The following is a 22,865-nucleotide window of genomic DNA, read 5'->3' as shown; positions in this document are numbered from 1 at the left end:
GGGTTGGACTGACAACCCATTCTCCTGGGTTCCAGAACGGAGGCACGTTAATCGCTCCTCCGGTACCCCGATACGTGTTCTCTCTTCCGAGAAGTCTTCAGGATTAGAGGAAATTCATTTCTGACACGATTAACACTGTCAAATTACCAGCCTCAGACACAATTACTGTATTACTGCGTCTATCTGATCCGGTAAAGGGTACTCCTCTTGGCGGTGATGTAACGTTATGAAGAGTGCCATCATCCCGGCCCACCCCACCCCACCCCACCCACCTAGCAGACTAAAGAGGAGACATTCATTAGATGTGTTCGGTTTTAAAGGAATATTTCCCCCATGTGCGCACATCGTCTTACCTGATCACGCACCAGTTCCTCATAAACAATTACATCATCTTGAGCGCCCACAGTAGGTGACTATCGTTGAATTTGTGTGGGAATGACTTTGAGGACACAAAGCTGATCCTGAATCACGTAACGTTAGAGTACACAGAAGATCACTATAACAATTGAGCAAACATGGCTGGACACATGTACTGTACAGTGCAACTATTATAGAAGTACCTATCGATGGATTGTTTTTAAACAGGGTAGAGCTGGGAATGATTTAAAGGTATGCTTGAGCAAAACATGTTTTATTACATAGGGCAGTTTATTGAGCATGTAAATGTTTTACTGTAGGTGTAGATATGAATTACTCTATAGACTTCTACACTCACTAAAACACCATTTTTTGTGACATTTATAACAATAATTTGCTGTTCCAACATTCAAAGCTGTAAATGTGTATGAGCTACATTTTGTTAAAAACACAATATTTACAATAATAGTAATACACAAAGGTAGTATATTTGGCATACGTACAACAATCTCATCATTATATAATTTACAATTTCTCAAGTACTGATTCATGTGAACATTTGATGGAAAAAAAATCGCAACAAATTAAAAAGGAAATGAACCATAGAAAAGTGAAACATACCCAAGTTAATTGTGAAAACCGTTGTACTGAATTAAGTGATCAATATTTCGTGCAATTAAAAAAAAGAAGCCTTTTATTACAACAAAAAAAAACAGTGTTGTCTTCTCTTCATAAAACACTGAGAGGAAACCACCTGACGTGAAGACTGCCTAGACACCGTAGGACTCGATACCAGTACACTCTGTCCACCACGTACTGTATGTCAAACACAGAGAGAACACCTCAAACTAACTCGGCTGTACTGTACAAGCGTGACTATACAATGAATAGTTGAAAAGGCTTTCGAAAAAGATTCCAAAAAAGAATAGAACGGCAGCCCTCGTGTGTGTGTGTGTGTGTGTGTGTGTGTGTGTGTGTGTGTGCGTGCGCGTGTGTGTGTGTGCGCGCGTGTGTGTGTGTGTGTGTGTACGAGTTGCTGGCAATTCACTGAGCGGCAAATAGAGGACATCTTTTCTACAATACATACTGCACTTCAAATGCCCATTGTGGTCAGGGGTTAACATTTTAAGGAGTCGGAGTCCTTGGTAATGTAACCACTGGTAACGTAGTCAATCTCATTTGTGCTAATATCATATAACCATTCGTTACTTGTAACAGTTGCCATTTTTATACCCCCCCCCCACAATGACTTTTCATCTAAATAACTGGATTTGTCTCAAAAGTCGGTTGTTTTCATTGTGGGCGAGTACAAGATCAGCTTGTCTAGTCAATGGAGTGTTTCCAGGTTCAGGTTTCCTACTTTGCCATTACAGCATACATACAGTACATCGTCCTTTGGCACAATACTTGGTAAACCCCAAAGATCCACCACCACCACCACATACATACTACACTCCATGCAGGAGGGTTAGGGTGTGTCCACATCTCTGGCCCCCTCTGACAGCAATCGCCTCCAGTTTATTTACGTAGAACGACATACAATTTAGTGGCACATGTCAAATGCAAGAACTATGTGCATTGGCCAAAGGGGATTTCAAAGACGGAAGGAGCTCTTTATGTCTTAGAGTAGAGTTTGAAGAACCCTCACGAAGGGGGTGTATTTCTGAGTGACTTGTTACGACCACAAATTCTCCATTCCTACGAGAAAGGGATGTTCTATTACTGACCAAGTATAAAACTGGGGCACTGATTTTAGCTTTACAGTTCTTTTCAAATGGTCAAACGGTCATGACAATGAAACAAAATGGCCAAATAGGTAAATATCTGCTTCCTGTTTCCGGTACCACGTGGATGTATGTGAACACACCCTCAGCTACTACCATAAACTGAAATGCATATGCATGAGACCTCTAGCACCAGTCAGCCATATAGAAAAGTACAGTGTACTTCAAAAACGTGCAAGACTCATGGATAGAAGACTCTTTCCAATACTTAAGGCAAAACACTTCTTATATATAACCAATATATACATATTGGGACTATTACATCTATCAAAAATCTAAAAATCAACACCTAAGTTTGTTGTGTTCATTTCTCTTCTGATAAACGTAGCAATTTACCGCGTGGAACCTACTGTACTGGAGCTAAAAGTGCGGAATGACAATGTCAGTCAATGCAAAGCCCTTTCGAAAAAAAGATCTTCACAATGAGACAGACTCAAGAGTCGTGAGTCTGTCTTGGGCAGAGCCTGGGATTACCAAACTGAAGAGAAGACAGTGTTAAAAAGTGCAAACGCGCCAGTGGTGTCACCCATCAACCCACTAGGGTTGTAGGTCCTCACCCAACCTATAGCTGGGAGACCTTCCTGGGGAGAGGTCTGGGTCTGGGGACGTGGGGCACCCCGTCGGCCCTGCGAGGGTCCGATGCTGGGACCAGCTTCATGCTGCTAGTGCGTTGCTGGTGGGGCTTGGGTGGCAGGGCCGGGGGATCCACACTGGGAGGGATGGAGAGACTGTGGGGCAGGGGAACCGGCCGACGAGGGTTGGTGCGCTCGTACACGCTGTAGGGCGGCGGCGTCTTGTTCTCGCGGCGGATGAGCTCGTCCGAGCCCGAGGAGACCGAGTTGGGCATGGTGGGCCCCTGGTGGGCGGAGTGGTCTCCAGTGGTTGCCTCGGTGCCCGACGCCTCGGACACACTGCAGCGACTCATGGAGGAGATGCCGCTGCTATAGCTACCAGAGAGGACGGGCGAGTTGGACACCAGTCCAGCCGACTGGCACTCAGTGGGTGAGGGTGTGAAGGGTGGCAATGAACTCTATGGAGAGACAGAAACAGAGAGACCATCAGAGGACCAAACAGAAATAGAGAACCAATCAGAAACGGAGAACCAACCACCATAGCTCAAACAGAGAGGGTACGAATCTCCTTAAGACTGCACATGTGTCCTTCACAGCCTAATGAGGTATAGCATAAAGGAACTATAAAGCCTATGAAGTGTAATCATAAAGACACCAGACAAAGTGACAGTGCCACACTGCTTTTCCCCCCTCATCATATGTCAGTGCGTACTGAGACGGAGAAACACAACATGCAGTTCCATCGTGAGGAATCCAATACGTTGTCAAAATGTTTTCGGAGAAATGACATGGAAATGCTGTTATATCTTGTTACACTTAATTGGATTCAGTGGAGAGGACAATTGATCTGTTATGTACGCTACAGTACGTCAGTGTGACGAGCATTTAGCTTCAGTCTTGTTGAGAGAAGTTACGTGAATATAACTTCCCTCAGCAAGACTGAAGCTAAATGCTCGTTGATATGTTAACATTCCCCACATATCTCAAAGGCCTAGAGCGCTGAGCTGCCCCTCACAGTACAATCAAAGAAGACCCCACAGCAGACCGCCAACAGGCCCCATTATCTCACACACGCCCGCACGCACACACGGCGTTGTATTTGTGCTGCTGTTTGTGCCTCACTTACAAAAAACTGCCAGTGCAAAGAACTGTATTTGATTTTCTAACAAAAAACAAGACTTCATCAATGCAGGTTTGTAAAAGCCTGTTAAAATGTCACTCCTTCTAAACTGCCTAGACGCATGCAGACTGGTGCTAGATAATAAATGGCTCATTAGCAGAGTTATCTGACAGGCGAGAGCCAATGTGGATGAGAGCATGAGACGACATAGAGGGGGAAGATAATTCAACTGTGGTTCAATACTGCCTGACAACCAACAGGGAAACCATAGAGCACACAGACATTCAAAGCACTGCCAGAACACTCATCAGCATTAACAGAAGAGCAGAAAGAGATGCACATGCACACACCATTGACACACACACAGGTATTGTCAGGCACGCACGCACGCACACACACACACACACGCACACAGGTATTGTCAGGCACGCACGCGCACGCACAAGCACACACACACACACACACACACACAGGTATTGTCAGGCATGCACGCAAACACACGCACACATTAGCTCTGACCCCATTTAGTCGTCTGGCCAATTGTTTGGACGATAGGATGTTGGTCGACCGAGTTTTCTTTAGTCAAGTAGCCACAATTTTTAACAAATATTTTCATGGTGTAAGATGATTCCCTATGTTGCTATGTGCAGAACAGCAAAATGAACATATTGGAGTTGCGGTGGATGACGCAGCAGCAGAGACGAGGAAACAGCCCTTGCCTTAGTCTAACTGTATAAGAAGTGAGGAGAGAGGAAACCCCAACTTAATTAGGTCTATAGCCTAACTGTTAAATGTCTTTAGAAATCATCCATATAAACAAAAACAAAAAAAAGTCCTCTCACTGTCAACTACCTTTAATTTGTGTAAGTATTTGTATGAACATAACAAAATTCAACAACTGAGACATAAACTGAACAAGTTCCACAGACATGTGACTGACAGAAATGGAATAATGTGTCCCTGAACAAAGGGGGGGTCAATAGCAAAAGTAAAAGTCAGTATCTGGTGTGGTCACCAGCTGCATTAAGTACTGCAGTGCATCTCCTCCTCATGGACTGCACCAGATTTGCCAGTTCTTGCTGTGAGATGTTACCCCACTCTTCCACCAAGGCACCTGCAAGTTCCCAGACATTTCTGGGGGGAATGGCCCTAGCCCTCACCCTCTGATCCAACAGGTCCCAGACATGCTCGATGGGATTGAGATCCGGGCTCTTCGCTGACCATGGCAGAACACTGACATTCCTGTCTTGTAGGAAATCACTCACAGAACGAACAGTATGGCTGGTGGCATTGTCATGCTGGAGGGTCATGTCAGGATGAGCCTGCAGGAAGGGTACAACATGAGGGAGGAGGATGTCTTCCCTGTAACGCACAGCTTTGAGATTGCCTGCAATGACAACAAGCTCAGTCCGATGATGCTGTGACACACCGCCCCAGACCATGATGGACCCTCCACCTCCAAATCGATCCTGCTCCAGAGTACAGGCCTCAGTGTAATGCTCATTACTTCGACGATTAATGCGAATCCGACCATCACCCCTGGTGAGACAAAACCGAGACTCGTCAGTGAAGAGCACTTTTTGCCAGTCCTGTCTGGTCCAGGGACAGTAGGTTTGTGCCCATAGGCAACGTTGTTGCCGGTGATGTCTGGTGAGGACCTGCCTTACAACAGGCCTACAAGCCCTCAGTCCAGACCCTCTCAGCCTATTGCAGACAGTCACTGATGGAGGGATGTGCATTCCTGGTATAACTCGGGCAGTTGTTGTTGCCATCCTGTATCTGTCCCGCAGGTGTGATGTTTGGATGTACCGAACCTATGCAGGTGTTGTTACACGTGGTCTGCCACGGCGAGGACTTAGGCGTCTCACAGTACGGACATTGCAATGTATTGCCCTGGCCACATCTGCAGTCCTCATGTCTCCTTCCAGCATGCCTAAGGCATGTTCACGCAGATGAGCAGGGACTCTGGGCATTTTCTTTTGGTGTTTTTCAGTAGAAAGGCCTCTTTATTGTCCTAAGTTTTCATAACTGTGACCTTAATTGTCTACCGTCTGTAAGCTGTTAGTATCTGTGGAACGGTGCATGTTCATTAATTGTTTATGGTTCATTGAACAATCATGGGAAACAGTGATTAAACCCTTTACAATGAAGATCTGTGAAGTTATTTGGATTTTTACTAATCATCTTTGAAAGACAGGGTCCTGAAAAAGGGATGTTTCTTTTTTTTTGCTGAGTTTCTATCTACAGCAATAAGACAGATCTCACTTCTGTTGCCTGTTTGAGTGTTCGTTTAATAGCCTACTGATTCCGTGAGCACCAAGCGTCATGCAACGGCTGAATGTTGGATAAAGCAATTTCACAGATTCGTCTGTTTTTAATCTTTGCTATGGTGCAATAAAGGCCTGTAAAAAGAATATTTTAGAACAGACTGGTATTACTTGGAATGTATTATTTTGTGTTGTTTACAATGTTCCAAACAGGCAGAAAAAAAATATTGTAATCTAACAGCACCTGTTTGTCAATAGGCTACTGTGTCTATCAATCAACCCTTCGTTCGTTCACATACTCACGCAATGCTTGCTCCTATACCCTACCTTTTCTTGATCTCCCGTAGTTTCCACAACTAAGTCAAATGTCTTCAACAGATCTGACTTCCCATTTCCCTCCTGAGCAACCAGTAAACATTTGCACATTTGGAGTTTCTTTTTCACGTCTTCCGCATCCATTTTGCTGTCACGTATTGTGTTCGGAGTTTGTTATAACCAATTTATTGATGTGATTATGATAGGCTATAGGTCAGACCCTGTTGGCCTCATGCATGAGATGCTAACATGTTTCACGTAAAAATGGGATGAAGGAATATGTCATGTTTAAACAAATTAGGAATTTCGGTAACAGAACTTTTCAGTCAGAAACAAGAAAAAAACTAAATGGCTGACATGATGTTACAAGCTTCAGCATGGACAGCGCAATAAACACTTGCTGTGCTGTGGAGCCTTTTCTCTGCAGTAGGGGGAGGAGAAAGAGACAACAGGAGCCAGTTACACAGGCACTCGCTGTCATTTTTTTAACACAATATGACCATCGGGGGGCTCTTTGTTGAGTCATTTGTGTGTCTTAATTATTTAGTCAAACATGGTGCTTGAAGCATCAGACAAGCTCGGTGCATTTCTAGTTAATGTTATTCAAACACATAGGGTGTGTCTATCTATATATGGAAAAATACATTTAAACATTTTTATTTTAGCTGGGGACAGCCCTAACACAAAAGTATGTGTACAGTGGATTCGTCTATTTCAGCCACACCTGTTGCTGAAAGGTGTATCAAATTTTGCACACAGCCATGCAATCTCCATAGACAAACAATGGCAGTAGAATGGCCTTACTGAAGAGCTGAGTGACTTTCAACGTGGCACCGTCATAGGATGCCACCTTTCCAACAAGTTTTAAAAAATGTTGCTAGAGCTGCCCTGGTCAAATTAAAGTGCTGTTATTGTAAAGTGGAAACGTCTAGGAGCAACAACGGCTAAGTCTTGAAGTGGTAGGCCACAAGCTCACAGAACGGGACCACAACATCAGCACAATAACTTTTCGTCAGGAGCTTCATGAAGTGGGTTTCCATGGCTGAGCAGCCACACCCAAGAACACCACACGTAATGCAAATTAATAAATTAATTACTTAAAAATCATACAATGTGATATTCTGGATTTTTGTTTTAGATTCCGTCTCTCACAGTTGAAGTGTACCTATGATAAAAAATTACAGACCTCTACATGCTTTGTAAGTAGGAAAACCTGCAAAATCGGCAGTGTATCAAATACTTGTTCTCCCCACTGTATGTACGCAAACCCACACACATTCAGACAAGCATGCACGCAAACAGGATCAAATGAGTCATCTACTGCTGGAATGAAGGACTCTGGGTTCTGATCCCATGCTGTCCTCTTGACCCTATTTGTAGTGCACAGTCCACTCATATTAGCATCATCAGACATACACCAGAGGGCACATACAGTTGAAGTCCGAAGTTTACATACACCTTAGCCAAATACAGTTAAACTCAGTTTTTCACAAATCCTGACATTTAATCCTAGTAAAAATTCCCTGTATAAGGTCAGTTAGGATCACCACTTTATTTTAAGATTGTGAAATGTCAGAATAATAGTAGAGAGAATGATTTATTTCATTATTTCTTTCATCACATTCCCAGTGGGTCAGAAGATTACATAGACTATTAGTATTTGGTAGCATTGCCTTTAAATTGTTTCACTTGGGTCAAACATTTTGGGTAGCCTTCCACAAGCGTCCCACAATAACTTGGGTGAATTTTGGCCCAATCCTCCTGACAGAGCTGGTGTAACTGAGTCAGGTTTGTAGGCCTCCTTGCTCGCACATGCTTTTTCAGTACTAATCACACATTTTCTATAGGATTGAGGTCAGGGCTTTGTGATGGCCACTCCAATACCTTGACCATGTTGTCCTTAAGCCATTTTGCCACAACTTTAGAAGAATGCTTGGAGTCATTGTCCATTTGGAAGTCCCATTTGCAACCAAGCTTTAACTTCCTGACTGATGTCTTGAGATGTTCCTTCAATAAATTCACATACTTTTCCTCTTCATAATGCCATCTATTTTGTGAAGTGCACCAGTCCCTCCTGCAGCAAAGCACCCCCAAAACATGATGCTTCCAGCCACGTGCTTCACAGATGGGATTGTGTTCTTCAGCTTGCAAGCCTCCACCTTTTTCCTCCAAACATAACGATGGTCATTATGGCCAAACAGTTCTATTTTTGTTTCATCAGACCAGAGGACATTTCGCCAAAAAGTATAATCTTTGTCCCCATGTGCAGTTGCAAACCATAGTCTGACAAACCATTATGGCGGTTTTGGAGCAGTGACTTCTTCCTTGCTGAGCGGCCTTTCAGGTTATGTCGATGTAGGACTCGTTTTACTGTGGATATAGATACTTTTGTACCCGTTTCCTCCAGCATCTTCACAAGGCCTTTGCTCTTGTTCTGGGATTGATTTGCACTTTTCGCACCAAACTACATTCATCTCTAGGAGACAGAATGCGTCTCCTTCCTGAACGGTATGACTGCTGCGTGGTCCCATGGTGTTTATACTTGCAAACTATTGTTTGTACAGATAAATGTGGTACCTTCAGGCATTTGGAAATTGCTCCCAAGGATGAACCAGACTTGTGGAGGTCTACATTTTTTTACCTGAGGTCTTGGCTGAATTCTTTTGATTTTCCCATGATGTCAAGAAAAGAGCCACTGAGTTTGAAGGTAGGCCTTGAAATACATCCACAGGTACACCTCCAATTGACTCAAATTATGTAAATTAGCCTATCAGAAGCTTCCAAAGGCAAGACATCCTTTTCTGGAATTTTCCAAGCTGTTTAAAGGCACAGTCAACTTAGAGTATGTAAACTTCTGACCCACTGGAATTGTGATACAGTGAATTTTAAGGGAATTAATCTGTCTGTAAGCAATTGTTGGAAAAATGACTTGTGTCATGCACAAAGTAGATGTCCTAACCGACTTGCCAAAACTACAGTTTGTTAACAAGAAATGTACAGTGGTTGAAAAACGAGTTTCAATGACTCCAACCTATGTGTATGTAAACTTCAACTGTAAATGCAACCACACACACACAACACCAACCTTTTGTGGAGATCTGGACGTTGGGACCGGGGACTGCGACCTTATGGGCTTGGCTGAAGAACCTGTTGACAGTCAACCAGAGAGAAACAGAGAAAAGAGGGCACGTTTAAATCCTGCCACCATTTTGGACCAGTCAACTTAAGGACACTGGAGTGAGTCCTCCACAGCTGAGGGCTTCGGCATCTATGAGTCAAATAAATCGCACAACCGCGGGTCCTTAGTCAACACTAAGCTGTTTATACATCCAACAGCTGCTATGCTGCTCTTTGGAGGGCAAAACACTCAATTCAAAGCCACAACAGGGGGACAAGTCTGCTCTAGTGAATCACAAAATAAATATATAGCTCAAAAAATATAATAACATAAGTCTTAAGTTTACTGGAAGTGTCAAGCTCAGGGCCTGAGAAGTGGGAGTTGTGTGCACTGCGTGTGTGTATGTTTGTGTGTGTGTGCACTGTGTGTATATGTTTGTGTATGTGTGCGCTGCATGTGTCTGTTTGCGTGTGTGTGTTTGTGCGCTGCATGTGTCTGTTTGCGTGTGTGTAGGCTTGCTGTTGTGGGATCGAATGAACCCCTGAATGAGAAGGCTCATCTATACAAGCTTATAGTATAGTTGAGTCTAACTGGTTACAGATATTATATATAGTTACGATTATAGAGTAGCAGGCGGCATAGCAGAGGAAAAATATATCCTCTAGGCTGTTGTTGGTTTCCCCCTCAGATAAAAGACATTCATAAAGTAAAGGATTCACAGCTTTATGACGACCAATTTATTTATACATCGGGATTCTGCTGGAATCATCAAAAACAATCATATAGATTGTTTCAGGATTTTTCTCCTGGACCAAAGCTGGTCAGATAGTCAATTATTAAACCTTCATTTAACTAGGCAATTCAGTTAAGAATTGTATTGAATTATTATTTACAATAACAAAGAAGGAATAAATCGCTTGGGTACTGGACTATTTGTGTACTCAACAGTGCTAGATGGTTGCCTTTGGCAGGATAATAACATGTTGGCTCGAGCAGATACAGACAGGCAACCCAGGCTAGAATACAGACCAGTATTATACAGTATGTATACATCATGTGAAGGAGAAGTTATTTATAGAAGCAAACCAGGAGGAACAGAAGAGAGCAGCTGAGTTTATAGCAGAGAGTTGACAGCGTAACAACGGGCCCTGGTAGAGAGCAGGTGGAAGCACCAGGTGTCAAAAGATGGGGGAAAGTATTAGTGCCATTCCTCATTGGTCGAGTGTTCTGATTGGTTTACCTGGGTATGGTGGCCTAGGAGGGACAGGGGGACAGAGCAACTTTCCCACAGTGTCAGAGAACTGTGTGTTGTTGACCTCTTTTACACTGTCTAGACTCCAGCTACTGAAGGTGGGTCTCACTACGTTGGTGTACAAACACATAGACAGACATGCATCAATCACTGCTCATTGGGTTACAACACAACACATCAGAACACAGCAGATGATGTAGACCAGAATCTAGATCTATATTAGAAATGTAATCATAGTGGATAACAGGAAATGTAATAACAGAGTTAGGGATTAGTGTCTGTTGTTGTAACTGATGATTTATGACACAGTTACTACATTTCAAGATTTTCTTAGCCTAAATATAAAGCATTGACAGACTGCACCTTTAAATTTGTTAGGGTGGCAAATAGCCTAGCGGTTAGAGAGTTGGGCCAGTAACCGAAAGGTTGCTAGTTAGAATCCCAGACAAGGTGGAAGAAAAAAAAAAAAACGGTCAGTGTGCCCTTGAGCAAGGCACTTAATCCTAATTGCTCCATGATCCCCGTTGAATGGCAGACCTGGGGCGTGACCCCGCTCTCCGAGGGTGTCTCAGAGAGAGTGGGATATGCAAAAATTAATTTCCAATTAATACACACTAATCAATATATGTGTGAAATAGGACAAATACAAGCACCCACCAAATGATGAATTATTATTATTAACAATCATCCACACCTCAATCTTCTTATGTACTGAATATCATGCAACTGACACATGTTGGTCTTAAACGCTTGCTGTGCTGTTAAGAATGCAGTGAGAGAAATCCCACTGAAAATAACACTTCCCTGTTCTCTCCTGTTAATACGAAGGTGCTCTTCCTGTGCTTAGTTCATTCTTCCACAAACTGGTGTAAAAGAGTAGGTTTGCCTGGTTTGTGCATTTCCACTTGAGCTAAGTGAATACACCTTCTAGTGGCACACCGCTGTGCTTGTGGTTTTGACATTGTTTAAAAAATATATTTTCTATAAAATACTAATTTCATGAGTTAATTTTCCCTGAACCTCTAACCTTCAGTGAAGTTCACAGAAAGCAATCAAACAGCGGCGCTTTTTTAAATTACACAAGGGCCCTTCCAAACTAGATTTGAAATGCCGCCCCACTGGAATATGTAAAAATATAAAGTGCTTATATAACATACAAAATGGACATCTGTGGATTAAAAAAAAAATGACACACATATGCATTTATACATATGCATAGCCTTCTGAAAAGGCATATCCCATCAACCCTTGGGGAATAAACATGTTTTCACACATTCTGATATTAATAAATAAGAGGCATCAATTTAATGTGTCTGTATCCCAAATGGCACCCTAATGGCCCAGAGCCCCATGGCCCTTGGTCAAATGTAGTGCACTTTATAAGGAATAGGGTGCCATTTGGGATTCCTCACGTGTCTGTTGTTGCCTGTGAATGCTGATGGAGCTGGGAGGGAACAGACCTCGTGGGGAGAGGCTGTCATTGAAGCAGATGTCTACTCTCCAGACAAAGTCTGTCACACTCTCACCGGTCAGTCTGTCAACTACACTCATGTCCGGACAGACAACCATAGCTATGATCTCTTTGACTGACTGGAGGATGAGAAGCGACTGTTTAGCAGCACGCTCGTGTCTTGGTACGGCACATAGGCAAGGATACTTTGGTGTTATAATGATTTTGGGCTGATATACACTCATGTACTGGAAAGAGAGATGGAGACAATGACTGAGATGACACACAAGACAATGAGACATGTTTTACCTTTGTCTGGTGCAGAAAGGTTAGGATCACTTCGGGGTAGTGTGGTGTCACCTGTTTGATGAGGGGTCGCCCTCTAGAAAAATCAAACAAGACAGCACAATACTGAAGCTGCAAAATCCATAAAGGAAAGTAAGATATCTTGACTTTGTGGAGTTCAGGTTTAGTCTTAACTTTGAGAAATCCATACTGTGAGTGACATGTCATGCTTGCTGAACAGCTCTTTGGGTTCAAACTGCAGAGATGTTAATAAAAGTTATTAGAACTATACTTTGTCTATTGATTTGTCCGTGTGTGTTCACCTGTGCAGGGTCCAGGGGATTGGGGTAGATGGCACTGACGGGTCTCTCCCTGGAAGAGAGGCAGGAGTTCTCTCTGGAATGCTTGTGTTTGTCCTGGAGCTGGGGAGAACCTGGAGGGAGAGGTGACGAGAGAGGAGAGATTTAGGTGTAGATTTTATTGGCAACAGCTAGTCTTCCTGGGGTCCAACTCATAAAGAAAAATACTTTAACATGTACATTCATTTTAAAACATTATCAAAGACATTACAGTCTTACATGGATACAAACATTACTTAAGCAATAAGGCACGAGGGGGTGTGGTATATTGGCCATATTCCACAAGTTACCACCGGCTAAATCTATGATGTTAAAATGCCTATTTTACTCTGTTCCATCTGACTGCGCAATCCACTGTCTCATCAGCCCAGCCAGGCAATTTATCAACCTGATCTCCACTATAAAAAGCATCTAGACATTATCTCACATTTCTTTTGGACTAACATTTCGTTTTCAATAGCGGAGATTTGTATAAAGCTTGCGGTCTGTCTCTCCGACATTTGCAATGGGACGAGAGAGAGAGACGCAATCATTTTTATGGATATATACAAAGAAATGTCAATTGAAAAAAAGTAAAATGAAATTAAGTGCAGCTAGTTTGCAGTCTTTCCAGCTTTAGTTTGAAGTTATTGTGTTAGCTGTGTTGTTGGCTAGCTCCTCTGAACCGTATCCTAACGAGAGAGCACATTTTCTATGCCAGGCGAAATCATGCCTCATTAGCTCATTGTTATGGATGTATCCAAATAAATGTCACTAGAAAACAGCTTAAACAAATGTAGCTACTGTTATTCTGTCTGGCTGCACTGTTTGACGTGACTGTAAGTTAGTCGTAGTTGGCTAGCTAGCAAGCATGGGATAAGAATGTTGCCAGCCAGTATGGCAATGGAACATTTAGAGTGAACGACTGGGTCGCGTCTCTGGTAACCGAACCAATGGAACGAACGAACTGCCGGCTCGGGTAGCAACCTTAGATTTGTGTTGGGATAATTATCTTGTGGAAGGATGAAATATGAATAAATTCATCAAAATAAAGTAATGAAAATATGTCAATCATTATTTGAATTTGTTGATAACCGCCAGAGAAGCCGGTGTTTGGAGGATATATTGGCACAGTTCCACTTGGTCTCGGACCTAACAACACCCCTGCCAATATCTCCTCCAAACACCGGCTTCTCAGGCATTATCACTTAAATAAACTGGTTACCAACGCAATTAGAGCAGTAAAAATACCCATGGTTTACAGACTGATATACCACGGCTGTCAGCCAATCAGCATTCAGGGCTCGAACTACCCAGTTTATAATACATATTAGAGGACGACAAATAATCGTCTGAACTGATAAATTGGGACGATGTTGGCCTTTTCTAGCCTATCTCTATTGGCTTTGCTGATAGTCCCTCTACATAGCAAAGCTGCTGCTATGTCACCCGACACTCACTGCCTGAGCCACGAGCACTGCACAATGCAGAAGAAAATCAGAAACAGCAAGTTGGCTCATTCTACAAAAGAAAGGTGCAGTATTTAGAAATGGGTGAATTGACAAAGTGACCAAAATCGAACTTCTGTTGCAAATATTAGTTTAATTAATTCACTAATGATAAAGGCTCCTGTCAACATGCCCTGAGAGGCATGCAATAAGCTAGTTAGCTAAGCAGATAGCTATGTGACCAGTTTGCGACGATTACAATAACCCTTTCGTCTGTGATGTTAGCTAGCTAGCTATATTAGCTACTATGCTAGTTAGCTGGCTAGATAAACATGATGCTAAGATATCAGATTGGAGCTAATAGCAGAGAGGAAGAGGAAGATAGAGGCTCAACTCGGCCAAAAAATCTGTCCCCCTCCAGCAGGTGGCGTTTTAATCTTTGTTTTGCCCACCAAGCAAGGAAGTTTGTACATGTATGGCTTTTTTTCTACGTAAGGTTAATTTGATCTAATTGATGTTTCATAATGCTTAAGTTTTTACGAGTGTACTGATACAAGTACGACACGTGACATTCTGGCAACTTTGAGAAAGAAAACACTTTATATCGGAGTTATCTTGAGATAACTATGCATGAGGCTAGTAGCATAGCATCTCACTCCATTGAATACAGGCGGTTGTGTAATCAACCCTCATCGAAGATTCTAAAAATGATTACAATTCTGAGATGTATCCACCAATCCAAAGAAAGGATAGGTGGGAGTTACAGCCCACCGTGCTGCTTTGTGGACAATTATTGTTAGGGCGGAAGACACGTACTGTATCTTGTCAGCATATCCATTATCTTTGCTAAGAGCCAATGTAGCTAGCTAGTGTTAGCTGGTTCTCATTTTGAACATGCAGCATTTTCAGCAACGAGCCATCTGACTTGCGGTGTAACATTAGCTATTTACGGGTGTGCTAATCTGACCAGCAGCCATCGGATCCCTAAACTGACAGTTAATAGTAGGAAGTAGACGCTTGTCATAATAAGGAGAAGTAGTGAAGTGGGAAGTGTTTTAAAATGCCTAATGGGCAGACTTGAGACATTCCGACAGAACATGCATTGTCGTTTCCTCTTTCTTCCAACCCTCACTCTCCTTGTTAGATATTATGCACATTTATAGCAAGTAAACAGCTCCAAGTGATATGAGTGATGGAGAGAGACGCAAGGAGATGGGAGAAGGAGTGGAGTTACAGGCTCGCTCTATCCAATCGTAGCAGTACGATGAAGTTGCATTATAAATATGCTTTAACTAGGTTACCTAGATCAGATAGGGGAGAGGCGTTGTGTTATTTGTTTTATTGGAGAGAGAGAGCGAGAGACCGAGGGAAAGGAAGAATGAGGGAGTGTGAGAATAGGTGTTAGACCAATGATGACACAAAAAACACAAGTTCAAAAGGTGGTCTTGTTAGATGAGCGAGACACACAAATAAACGAGCATAGAAGCTGGTAGTCAACAACTATCGACCAACCAACAGCTCCCCGTTTCACATCCTTCACCCTGGCTGTTTCCACTTCACTAACCTCAGCACATAAAAGACCTGCCCTGCTGGGCTGGCTGTCACACTGTGGTGGCACCAGACACTCATTCCAGGGATAAACTGACTAACACACACACACACACACACACACACACACACACACACACACACAGTAATGATTACAGCCATTCACTGGCTGCCCATAGATCCTTTTCCATTACACATTATATGGAAATTAGCTTTAGAATGGGAATAATATGGGAATGAGATGAGCATCTTACAGGCAGTTCAGTTTGCTGTACTTCTCTAAACACTTTATGGTCCTGGCAGTGGCTTTATAGGGCTCCTTCTGGTTGCACAGGATGCCAAGAGGAGTGTATAGGCATCCAGAAATCTCTCCATATATTATTATGCGTATGCTCTGCATCAGGCAGAAACACATGAGTGTCTGAGCGATGGGGAGATGAGATGAGTCACAATCCTCTAAAGAACCTCCTAACCTGGCTGTGGTTAAAAGCTTCTCAGAGGACTTCGAGACATTCTCTATGGGTTCACAGGCGTAATCAACAATGCGCCCTCTCACGATGTCCTCGATGTCCACGATGTCTCTCCATTTCATCTTGCATGTCTCAATCAAACAATCCTTTGTTTTCACCAATCTAACTACATCACATTTCTCTCCTTGTCACTCTTTCTTTCTGTCTGTCTACTTTCATCTCTTTTGTCGTTTGGTTGATTTTGGATAGGGACAAGTACAAACACATTGACACATTGAACAAACAATCGTCCCACGGATGTTTCCATCTTATGCTAATGTCCGACAGCCGTCCCTTAGAATGGCTCTTATGGAAACAAAAGGAACGAAAGCCATGCATAATCAATTCAAATCCAATTTAAATCACATATCAGTACATTATCACAATTATATGCAGTATTGTCATTGTGGTGGCAGAATTTGGGGTGAGCTGTTGTAACTTCTCACGGGGATATGTTAGACTGTGATGTCATGCCTTTTCATAGAGTCCTGATATGTCTGCACCCTGACACAAGGCCATTGTGTTCTGGGAACGGCTGCTTGCATTAAATAACTCTTGCGTAAACTATATGATTGTGTCATCACCTCCCACTTATATAAGGGGCATGTCACATTTTACTCTTTGATTTCTTCCCCGTGAAATCAGAGATAGGATCTCCCCTGCAGCTGCTTGCCTCAAGATTGTTTCTATTATACAATGAAATAGTCTCTGCCTTCATCGTTGGATCAAATGTTAGACAACAAGTAGAAGCACCGCGCAAATGTCCTACGTGTTGACCAATATTTACAACGTGGAAGGCGGTACGAGGGCCTTAACGCATCTGTTGAGAACACACGGCAGCTCATACATGGTTGCACTGTTGGAGCTGTAAGCAACCCAGTCTTTGGTGTTTTTCTTTTGAATGCGTGAAATGTTTGTGATCTTCTGACGAAGTGTTCCCTGCATGTGAGGAGGAGGACTGGCCAATAGACAGTTAGACAGTTTTATAGGGATATTTAGAGGGACCCTGGTTTCAACTGGAGGCCCCTCTGGTGGACATTCCAAGCCGTTGCAACTTCGGCATGCGTTTGGTCAGGGATTTAGACACTTAAACTCAAGATTCCCATTTGCAGAATTTATGGAGAGTTCAACACTTTTCAAGACGTGACGATGGATGGTAGCGTATGTGCTGAGACTCTAGGGGTCTCAGCACTGGCTGGCTGGCCTGGAACCAGGATGTTATACAGTAGAACACGTGAGAGAACACCACTGCATGTAAGAATAAGAATGTGAAACAGTGCTCGGTTTGCTTTGACACTTCTACCCATCTTTTAGTGGGTCCAGGCTGATCGACAGATATTTCACCACGCCGACTTGTTCAATGGTCTCTCCTTTGATGCTGACAGAGAGTGACGCAATTAGTCTGAGAAATTGAAGGTGGGGAGTTTGGAGAACAGAACACTGTGATTAACTGTGTCAAAGGACTTTTTCATGTCATGGAAGACTGCTCCGACCACATTTCCCTTATCTAGGGATTTCTTGATGTTCTCGAGGTGGTACAACGTTTTCGTTTCAGTGAAGTATTTTGGTCTGAATACAGATTGTTCCCAGTGCAAGTACTGATACTATTTCAGATATGATATGAGCTGTTTATCCTCTCACTCTCTCTCTCACTCTCTTTCTAGAGAGGATATTTGTCTCCCAATTTTTCTTTCACAGTCATATTTGTTTTCAGTTTTTCGGGAAGAAAATTGCCTGTATGTCTGCGAAGTCCTCGCAGCGTAAAAGGAAATGCAGCTCTGTCTCGACCTCTCTTTGAGGGCAGAGTGTGCACAGCCTGTCCTCTCTGGGTAGCCAGATCTGCCTGTGATGGCCGGTCTCTATGGCCAGGCTGTGTTCATTGAGTCTGTACATAGAAAACTGAGAAAAATGGTCACAATGGTCACCATGCCACCGAATGTCTGAGGCCAAAAAGCATTTAACCGTGTTTTGGGTTATTGTGGTGTCTTTCCAATAAGTGATATATTTTTATTTTTGTTCTTCATCAGGATCAACCCCCCCTCTGCTCGTCTTACCTCTGGTGCTGGACGGAGCAGAGCTGGTCACGTTGGGAGAGGCAGAATGATTGGAGCTGAGGCTCGAGGTAGATGGGCTGGGCTGCAGGGACAAACAACTACATCAGCAACATCACTGGCAAGTGAAGAATTATAGACAGCCAGGATCGTGTGGGGGAGTGGAATTATCCTAATCTAGTTTAGATCGTTGCCTTTCTCAAGTGACTTTTTGCAAACACCAACAAAAAAAGGAATTCACTGAAAAAGGGTGGTTGAGGGTAAATTCAATTGGAATTGAACCTGCATGTTGAAGACTTCGTCAGAGCTTTCCGACTGCCCTGTGATGTTGCTCACTTCATTGGAGGCCTGAGAGGACAGCGATGACGACGAGTAGCGGTTGACAGCCGGGTAGGTGAGGGGACTGATCAAACATAACACACACAGAGACACACACACAGACAGAAACAGACAGAGACAGACAGAGACACACACACACACACACAGACAGAGACAGACACACACACACACACAGACAGAGACAGACAGACAGAGACACACACACACACACACAGAGACAGACAGACAGACAGAGACACACACACACACACACACACACACACAGACAGAGACAGACAGACAGACAGAGACACACACACACACACACACACAGACAGAGACACACACACACACACACACAGACAGAAAGAGACACACACACAGACAGAAAGAGACACACACAGAGACACAGAGACACAGAGACAGAGACAGAGACAGAGACAGAGACAGAGACAGAGACAGAGACAGAGACAGAGACAGAGACAGAGACAGACAGACAGACAGACAGAGAAAATAAGACCAGTTACTTTCAGGATTTGGTAGAGCATTCATCTGACATAATACCATATGGTTCTGATAAAAAGGCCCATTATCTCTCCTTAAATCACAAGTTGTAACTGCTAGTGCGTTTTACATTTGCAAGATGTCGACTTAAGAGGACAGTAAAAACTCAGTGAGGGAAATGTCAGTGACAGATTGAGGCTGGGTGTGTGTGTGTGTGTGTGCGCGTGTGCGTGTCCCTCTGGGCAGTATAGGTTTGTGCCCCTTTACGCTCGATGGAGGTAGGATGTCACAGGTAGAGAATGGCAGGGTCACTGAGGACACACACACAATTTGTCCACCAGCCTGGCAGCACACACACACACACACACACATACCTATGCCCATATGGTGCCAAACCAGGGAGTGAGAAAGAGGAGAGGAGTGAGAGATAGAGAGAGAGTGAGCTAAAGAGGATAGGATGTGCAGACAGAAAGGGAGAGGAAAGAAGAGAGTATGGGAGTGAAAAGAGGAAGAGCCAGAAGAAGAAAAGGGAGAAGGCGAAAGGAAGAGTGGAAAGAACAGAGAGAGAGAGAGAGACGAGGACAGTGTTTCTCACCTGCGTCTGGCCACCACGCGAGCGCCATCTGGGCTGATGATGTTGGGGACCGAGTTCCTGCATGAACTACGCGGGCTGCCATTGGTGAAATGCACGGGGCTGGCGCGCACATACGCCGGAAACTCCTGGGGTGGGGATTAGAGAGAAGGGCAAACGGAGGGAGAAGGAGAAGAGGAAGGGGAGGAGGAAACATGTGATTCGCATATTGTTTATGCTAGCATGAGTTATGGTTGTGCTGACGCAGGTTTGATGAAGGTCAATTTGAGGATTTGACAGGTGGTGCTCCTGTTGTGTGGCCTTCACTAACCTGGATCCCCAGACTAGACTTCATCACATGAAACTGGTCCACCAGCTTCTTGTGTAGAGGTCGCATGTCCTGAGGGACAAACTTCTCGTGGATGGCCAGGCCGTACTCCAGGATGTGGGCCTAGAGGGGGGAGGCGGAGACGGTGCATTTCCTTTGTTAACGTCGATCTCTTCCAGATGAAATATCATCACAAAACTGTAGCAGTTCTCCTATTAAAGTAGGCCTAGTGTTTTCCAACATTGGAAACTGACCTGCTCGAACATGAGTTCCCTTAGTCGTCCGATCTTCTCCCCGTCCTCAGGATGATTCACGATGTAGTCCTTCACAAAGAATGCCTACATGGACACAGTTCATTGTATGTTTTGTATGTCACCATGTTGTATGTCACCATGTTGTCGGTTGGACTGTCTATCGGTTGGACTGTCTATCGGTTGGACTGTCTATCGGTTGGACTGTCTATCGGTTGGACTGTCTATCGGTTGGACTGTCTATCGGTTGGACTGTCTATCGGTTGGACGGTCGGACTGTCTATCGGTTGGACTGTCTATCGGTTGGACTGTCTGGCGGTTGGACTGTCTGGCGGTCGGACTGTCTGGCGGTTGGACTGTCTGGCGGTCAGACTGTCTATCGGTCGGACTGTCTATCGGTCGGACGGTCGGACTGTCTATCGGTCGGACGGTCTATCGGTCGGACGGTCGGACTGTCTATCGGTCGGACGGTCGGACTGTCTATCGGTCGGACGGTCGGACTGTCTATCGGTCGGACGGTCGGACTGTCTATCGGTCGGACGGTCGGACTGTCTATCGGTCGGACGGTCGGACTGTCTATCGGTCGGACGGTCGGACTGTCTATCGGTCGGACGGTCGGACTGTCTATCGGTCGGACGGTCGGACTGTCTATCGGTCGGACGGTCGGACTGTCTATCGGTCGGACGGTCGGACTGTCTATCGGTCGGACGGTCGGACTGTCTATCGGTCGGACGGTCGGACTGTCTATCGGTCGGACGGTCGGACTGTCTATCGGTCGGACGGTCGATCGGTTGGACTGTCTATCGGTTGGACGGTCGGACTGTCTATCGGTTGGTTGGTCGGACTGTCTATCGGTCGGACGGTCGGACTGTCTATCGGTCGGATGGTCGGACTGTCTATCGGTCGGACGGTCGGACTGTCTATCGGTTGGACTGTCTATCGGTTGGACGGTCGGACTGTCTATCGGTTGGTCGGTCGGACTGTCTGGCGGCCGGTCGGACTGTCTGGCAGCCGGTCGGACTGTCTGGCAGCCGGTCGGACTGTCTATCGGTCGGACTGTCTATCGGTCGGACTGTCTATCGGTCGGACTGTCTATCGGTTGGACTGTCTATCGGTTGGACTATCTATCGGTCGGACTGTCTATCGGTTGGACGGTCGGACTGTCTATCGGTCGGACGGTCGGACTGTCTATCGGTCGGACGGTCGGACTGTCTATCGGTTGGACGGTCGGACTGTCTATCGGTCGGACGGTCGGACTGTCTATCGGTCGGACTGTCTATCGGTCGGACTGTCTATCGGTCGGACGGTCGGACTGTCTATCGGTTGGACGGTTGGACTGTCTATCGGTTGGACTGTCTATCGGTTGGACGGTCGGACTGTCTATCGGTCGGTCGGTCGGACTGTCTATCGGTCGGACTGTCTATCGGTCGGACTGTCTATCGGTCGGACGGTCGGACTGTCTATCGGTCGGACTGTCTATCGGTTGGACGGTCGGACTGTCTATCGGTTGGTCGGTCGGACTGTCTGGCGGCCGGTCGGACTGTCTGGCAGCCGGTCGGACTGTCTGGCAGCCGGTCGGACTGTCTATCGGTCGGACTGTCTATCGGTCGGACTGTCTATCGGTCGGACTGTCTATCGGTCGGACTGTCTATCGGTTGGACGGTCGGACTGTCTATCGGTTGGACGGTCGGACTGTCTATCGGTTGGACTGTCTATCGGTTGGACTATCTATCGGTCGGACTGTCTATCGGTTGGACGGTCGGACTGTCTATCGGTCGGACGGTCGGACGGTCGGACTGTCTATCGGTCGGACTGTCTATCGGTCGGACGGTCGGACTGTCTATCGGTCGGACTGTCTATCGGTTGGACTGTCTATCGGTTGGACGGTCGGACTGTCTATCGGTTGGTCGGTCGGACTGTCTGGCGGCCGGTCGGACTGTCTGGCAGCCGGTCGGACTGTCTATCGGTCGGACTGTCTATCGGTCGGACTGTCTATCGGTTGGACGGTCGGACTGTCTATCGGTTGGTCGGTCGGACTGTCTATCGGTCGGACGGTCGGACTGTCTATCGGTCGGACTGTCTATCGGTCGGACTGTCTATCGGTCGGACGGTCGGACTGTCTATCGGTCGGACGGTCGGACTGTCTATCGGTCGGACGGTCGGACTGTCTATCGGTCGGACGGTCGGACTGTCTATCGGTCGGACTGTCTATCGGTCGGACTGTCTATCGGTCGGACTGTCTATCGGTCGGACGGTCGGACTGTCTATCGGTCGGACGGTCGGACTGTCTATCGGTCGGACGGTCGGACTGTCTATCGGTCGGACGGTCGGACTGTCTATCGGTCGGACTGTCTATCGGTCGGACTGTCTATCGGTCGGACGGTCGGACTGTCTATCGGTCGGACGGTTGGACTGTCTATCGGTTGGACTGTCTATCGGTTGGACGGTCGGACTGTCTATCGGTCGGTCGGTCGGACTG

The 22,865-nt window shown here is 45.2% G+C and overlaps 1 protein-coding gene across 4 annotated transcripts in view; it reads right to left on the bottom strand.

Annotated features, from left to right (window-relative positions):
* Positions 1 to 612: 612 nt before the first annotated feature.
* The window catches only part of LOC109879106 (dedicator of cytokinesis protein 4), a 152,026-nt gene continuing 129,773 nt past the window's right edge, over positions 613 to 22,865 (bottom strand). For 2 of the 4 annotated variants that reach the window (XM_031797455.1, XM_031797456.1), the window contains 10 exons: positions 20,390 to 20,473; positions 20,139 to 20,258; positions 19,832 to 19,956; positions 18,697 to 18,817; positions 18,418 to 18,499; positions 12,844 to 12,953; positions 12,545 to 12,617; positions 10,774 to 10,893; positions 9,501 to 9,562; positions 613 to 3,171 (listed from right to left, as the gene is read on the bottom strand). In XM_031797455.1, the coding sequence (XP_031653315.1) occupies positions 2,704 to 3,171; positions 9,501 to 9,562; positions 10,774 to 10,893; positions 12,545 to 12,617; positions 12,844 to 12,953; positions 18,418 to 18,499; positions 18,697 to 18,817; positions 19,832 to 19,956; positions 20,139 to 20,258; positions 20,390 to 20,473 (1,365 nt within the window). In that variant the 3' untranslated portion in view covers positions 613 to 2,703. The remainder of the gene's footprint in view (positions 3,172 to 9,500; positions 9,563 to 10,773; positions 10,894 to 12,544; positions 12,618 to 12,843; positions 12,954 to 18,417; positions 18,500 to 18,696; positions 18,818 to 19,831; positions 19,957 to 20,138; positions 20,259 to 20,389; positions 20,474 to 22,865) is intronic. The other 2 variants (XM_031797458.1, XM_031797459.1) reach the window with 1 other exon arrangement.

Source organism: Oncorhynchus kisutch, linkage group LG19 (assembly GCF_002021735.2).
Source record: "Oncorhynchus kisutch isolate 150728-3 linkage group LG19, Okis_V2, whole genome shotgun sequence".
In the NCBI taxonomy this organism is placed as follows: domain Eukaryota; kingdom Metazoa; phylum Chordata; class Actinopteri; order Salmoniformes; family Salmonidae; genus Oncorhynchus; species Oncorhynchus kisutch.
The sequence above is the reverse complement of the archived record's forward strand: the minus strand, read 5'-3'. Positions and strand labels throughout refer to the sequence as shown.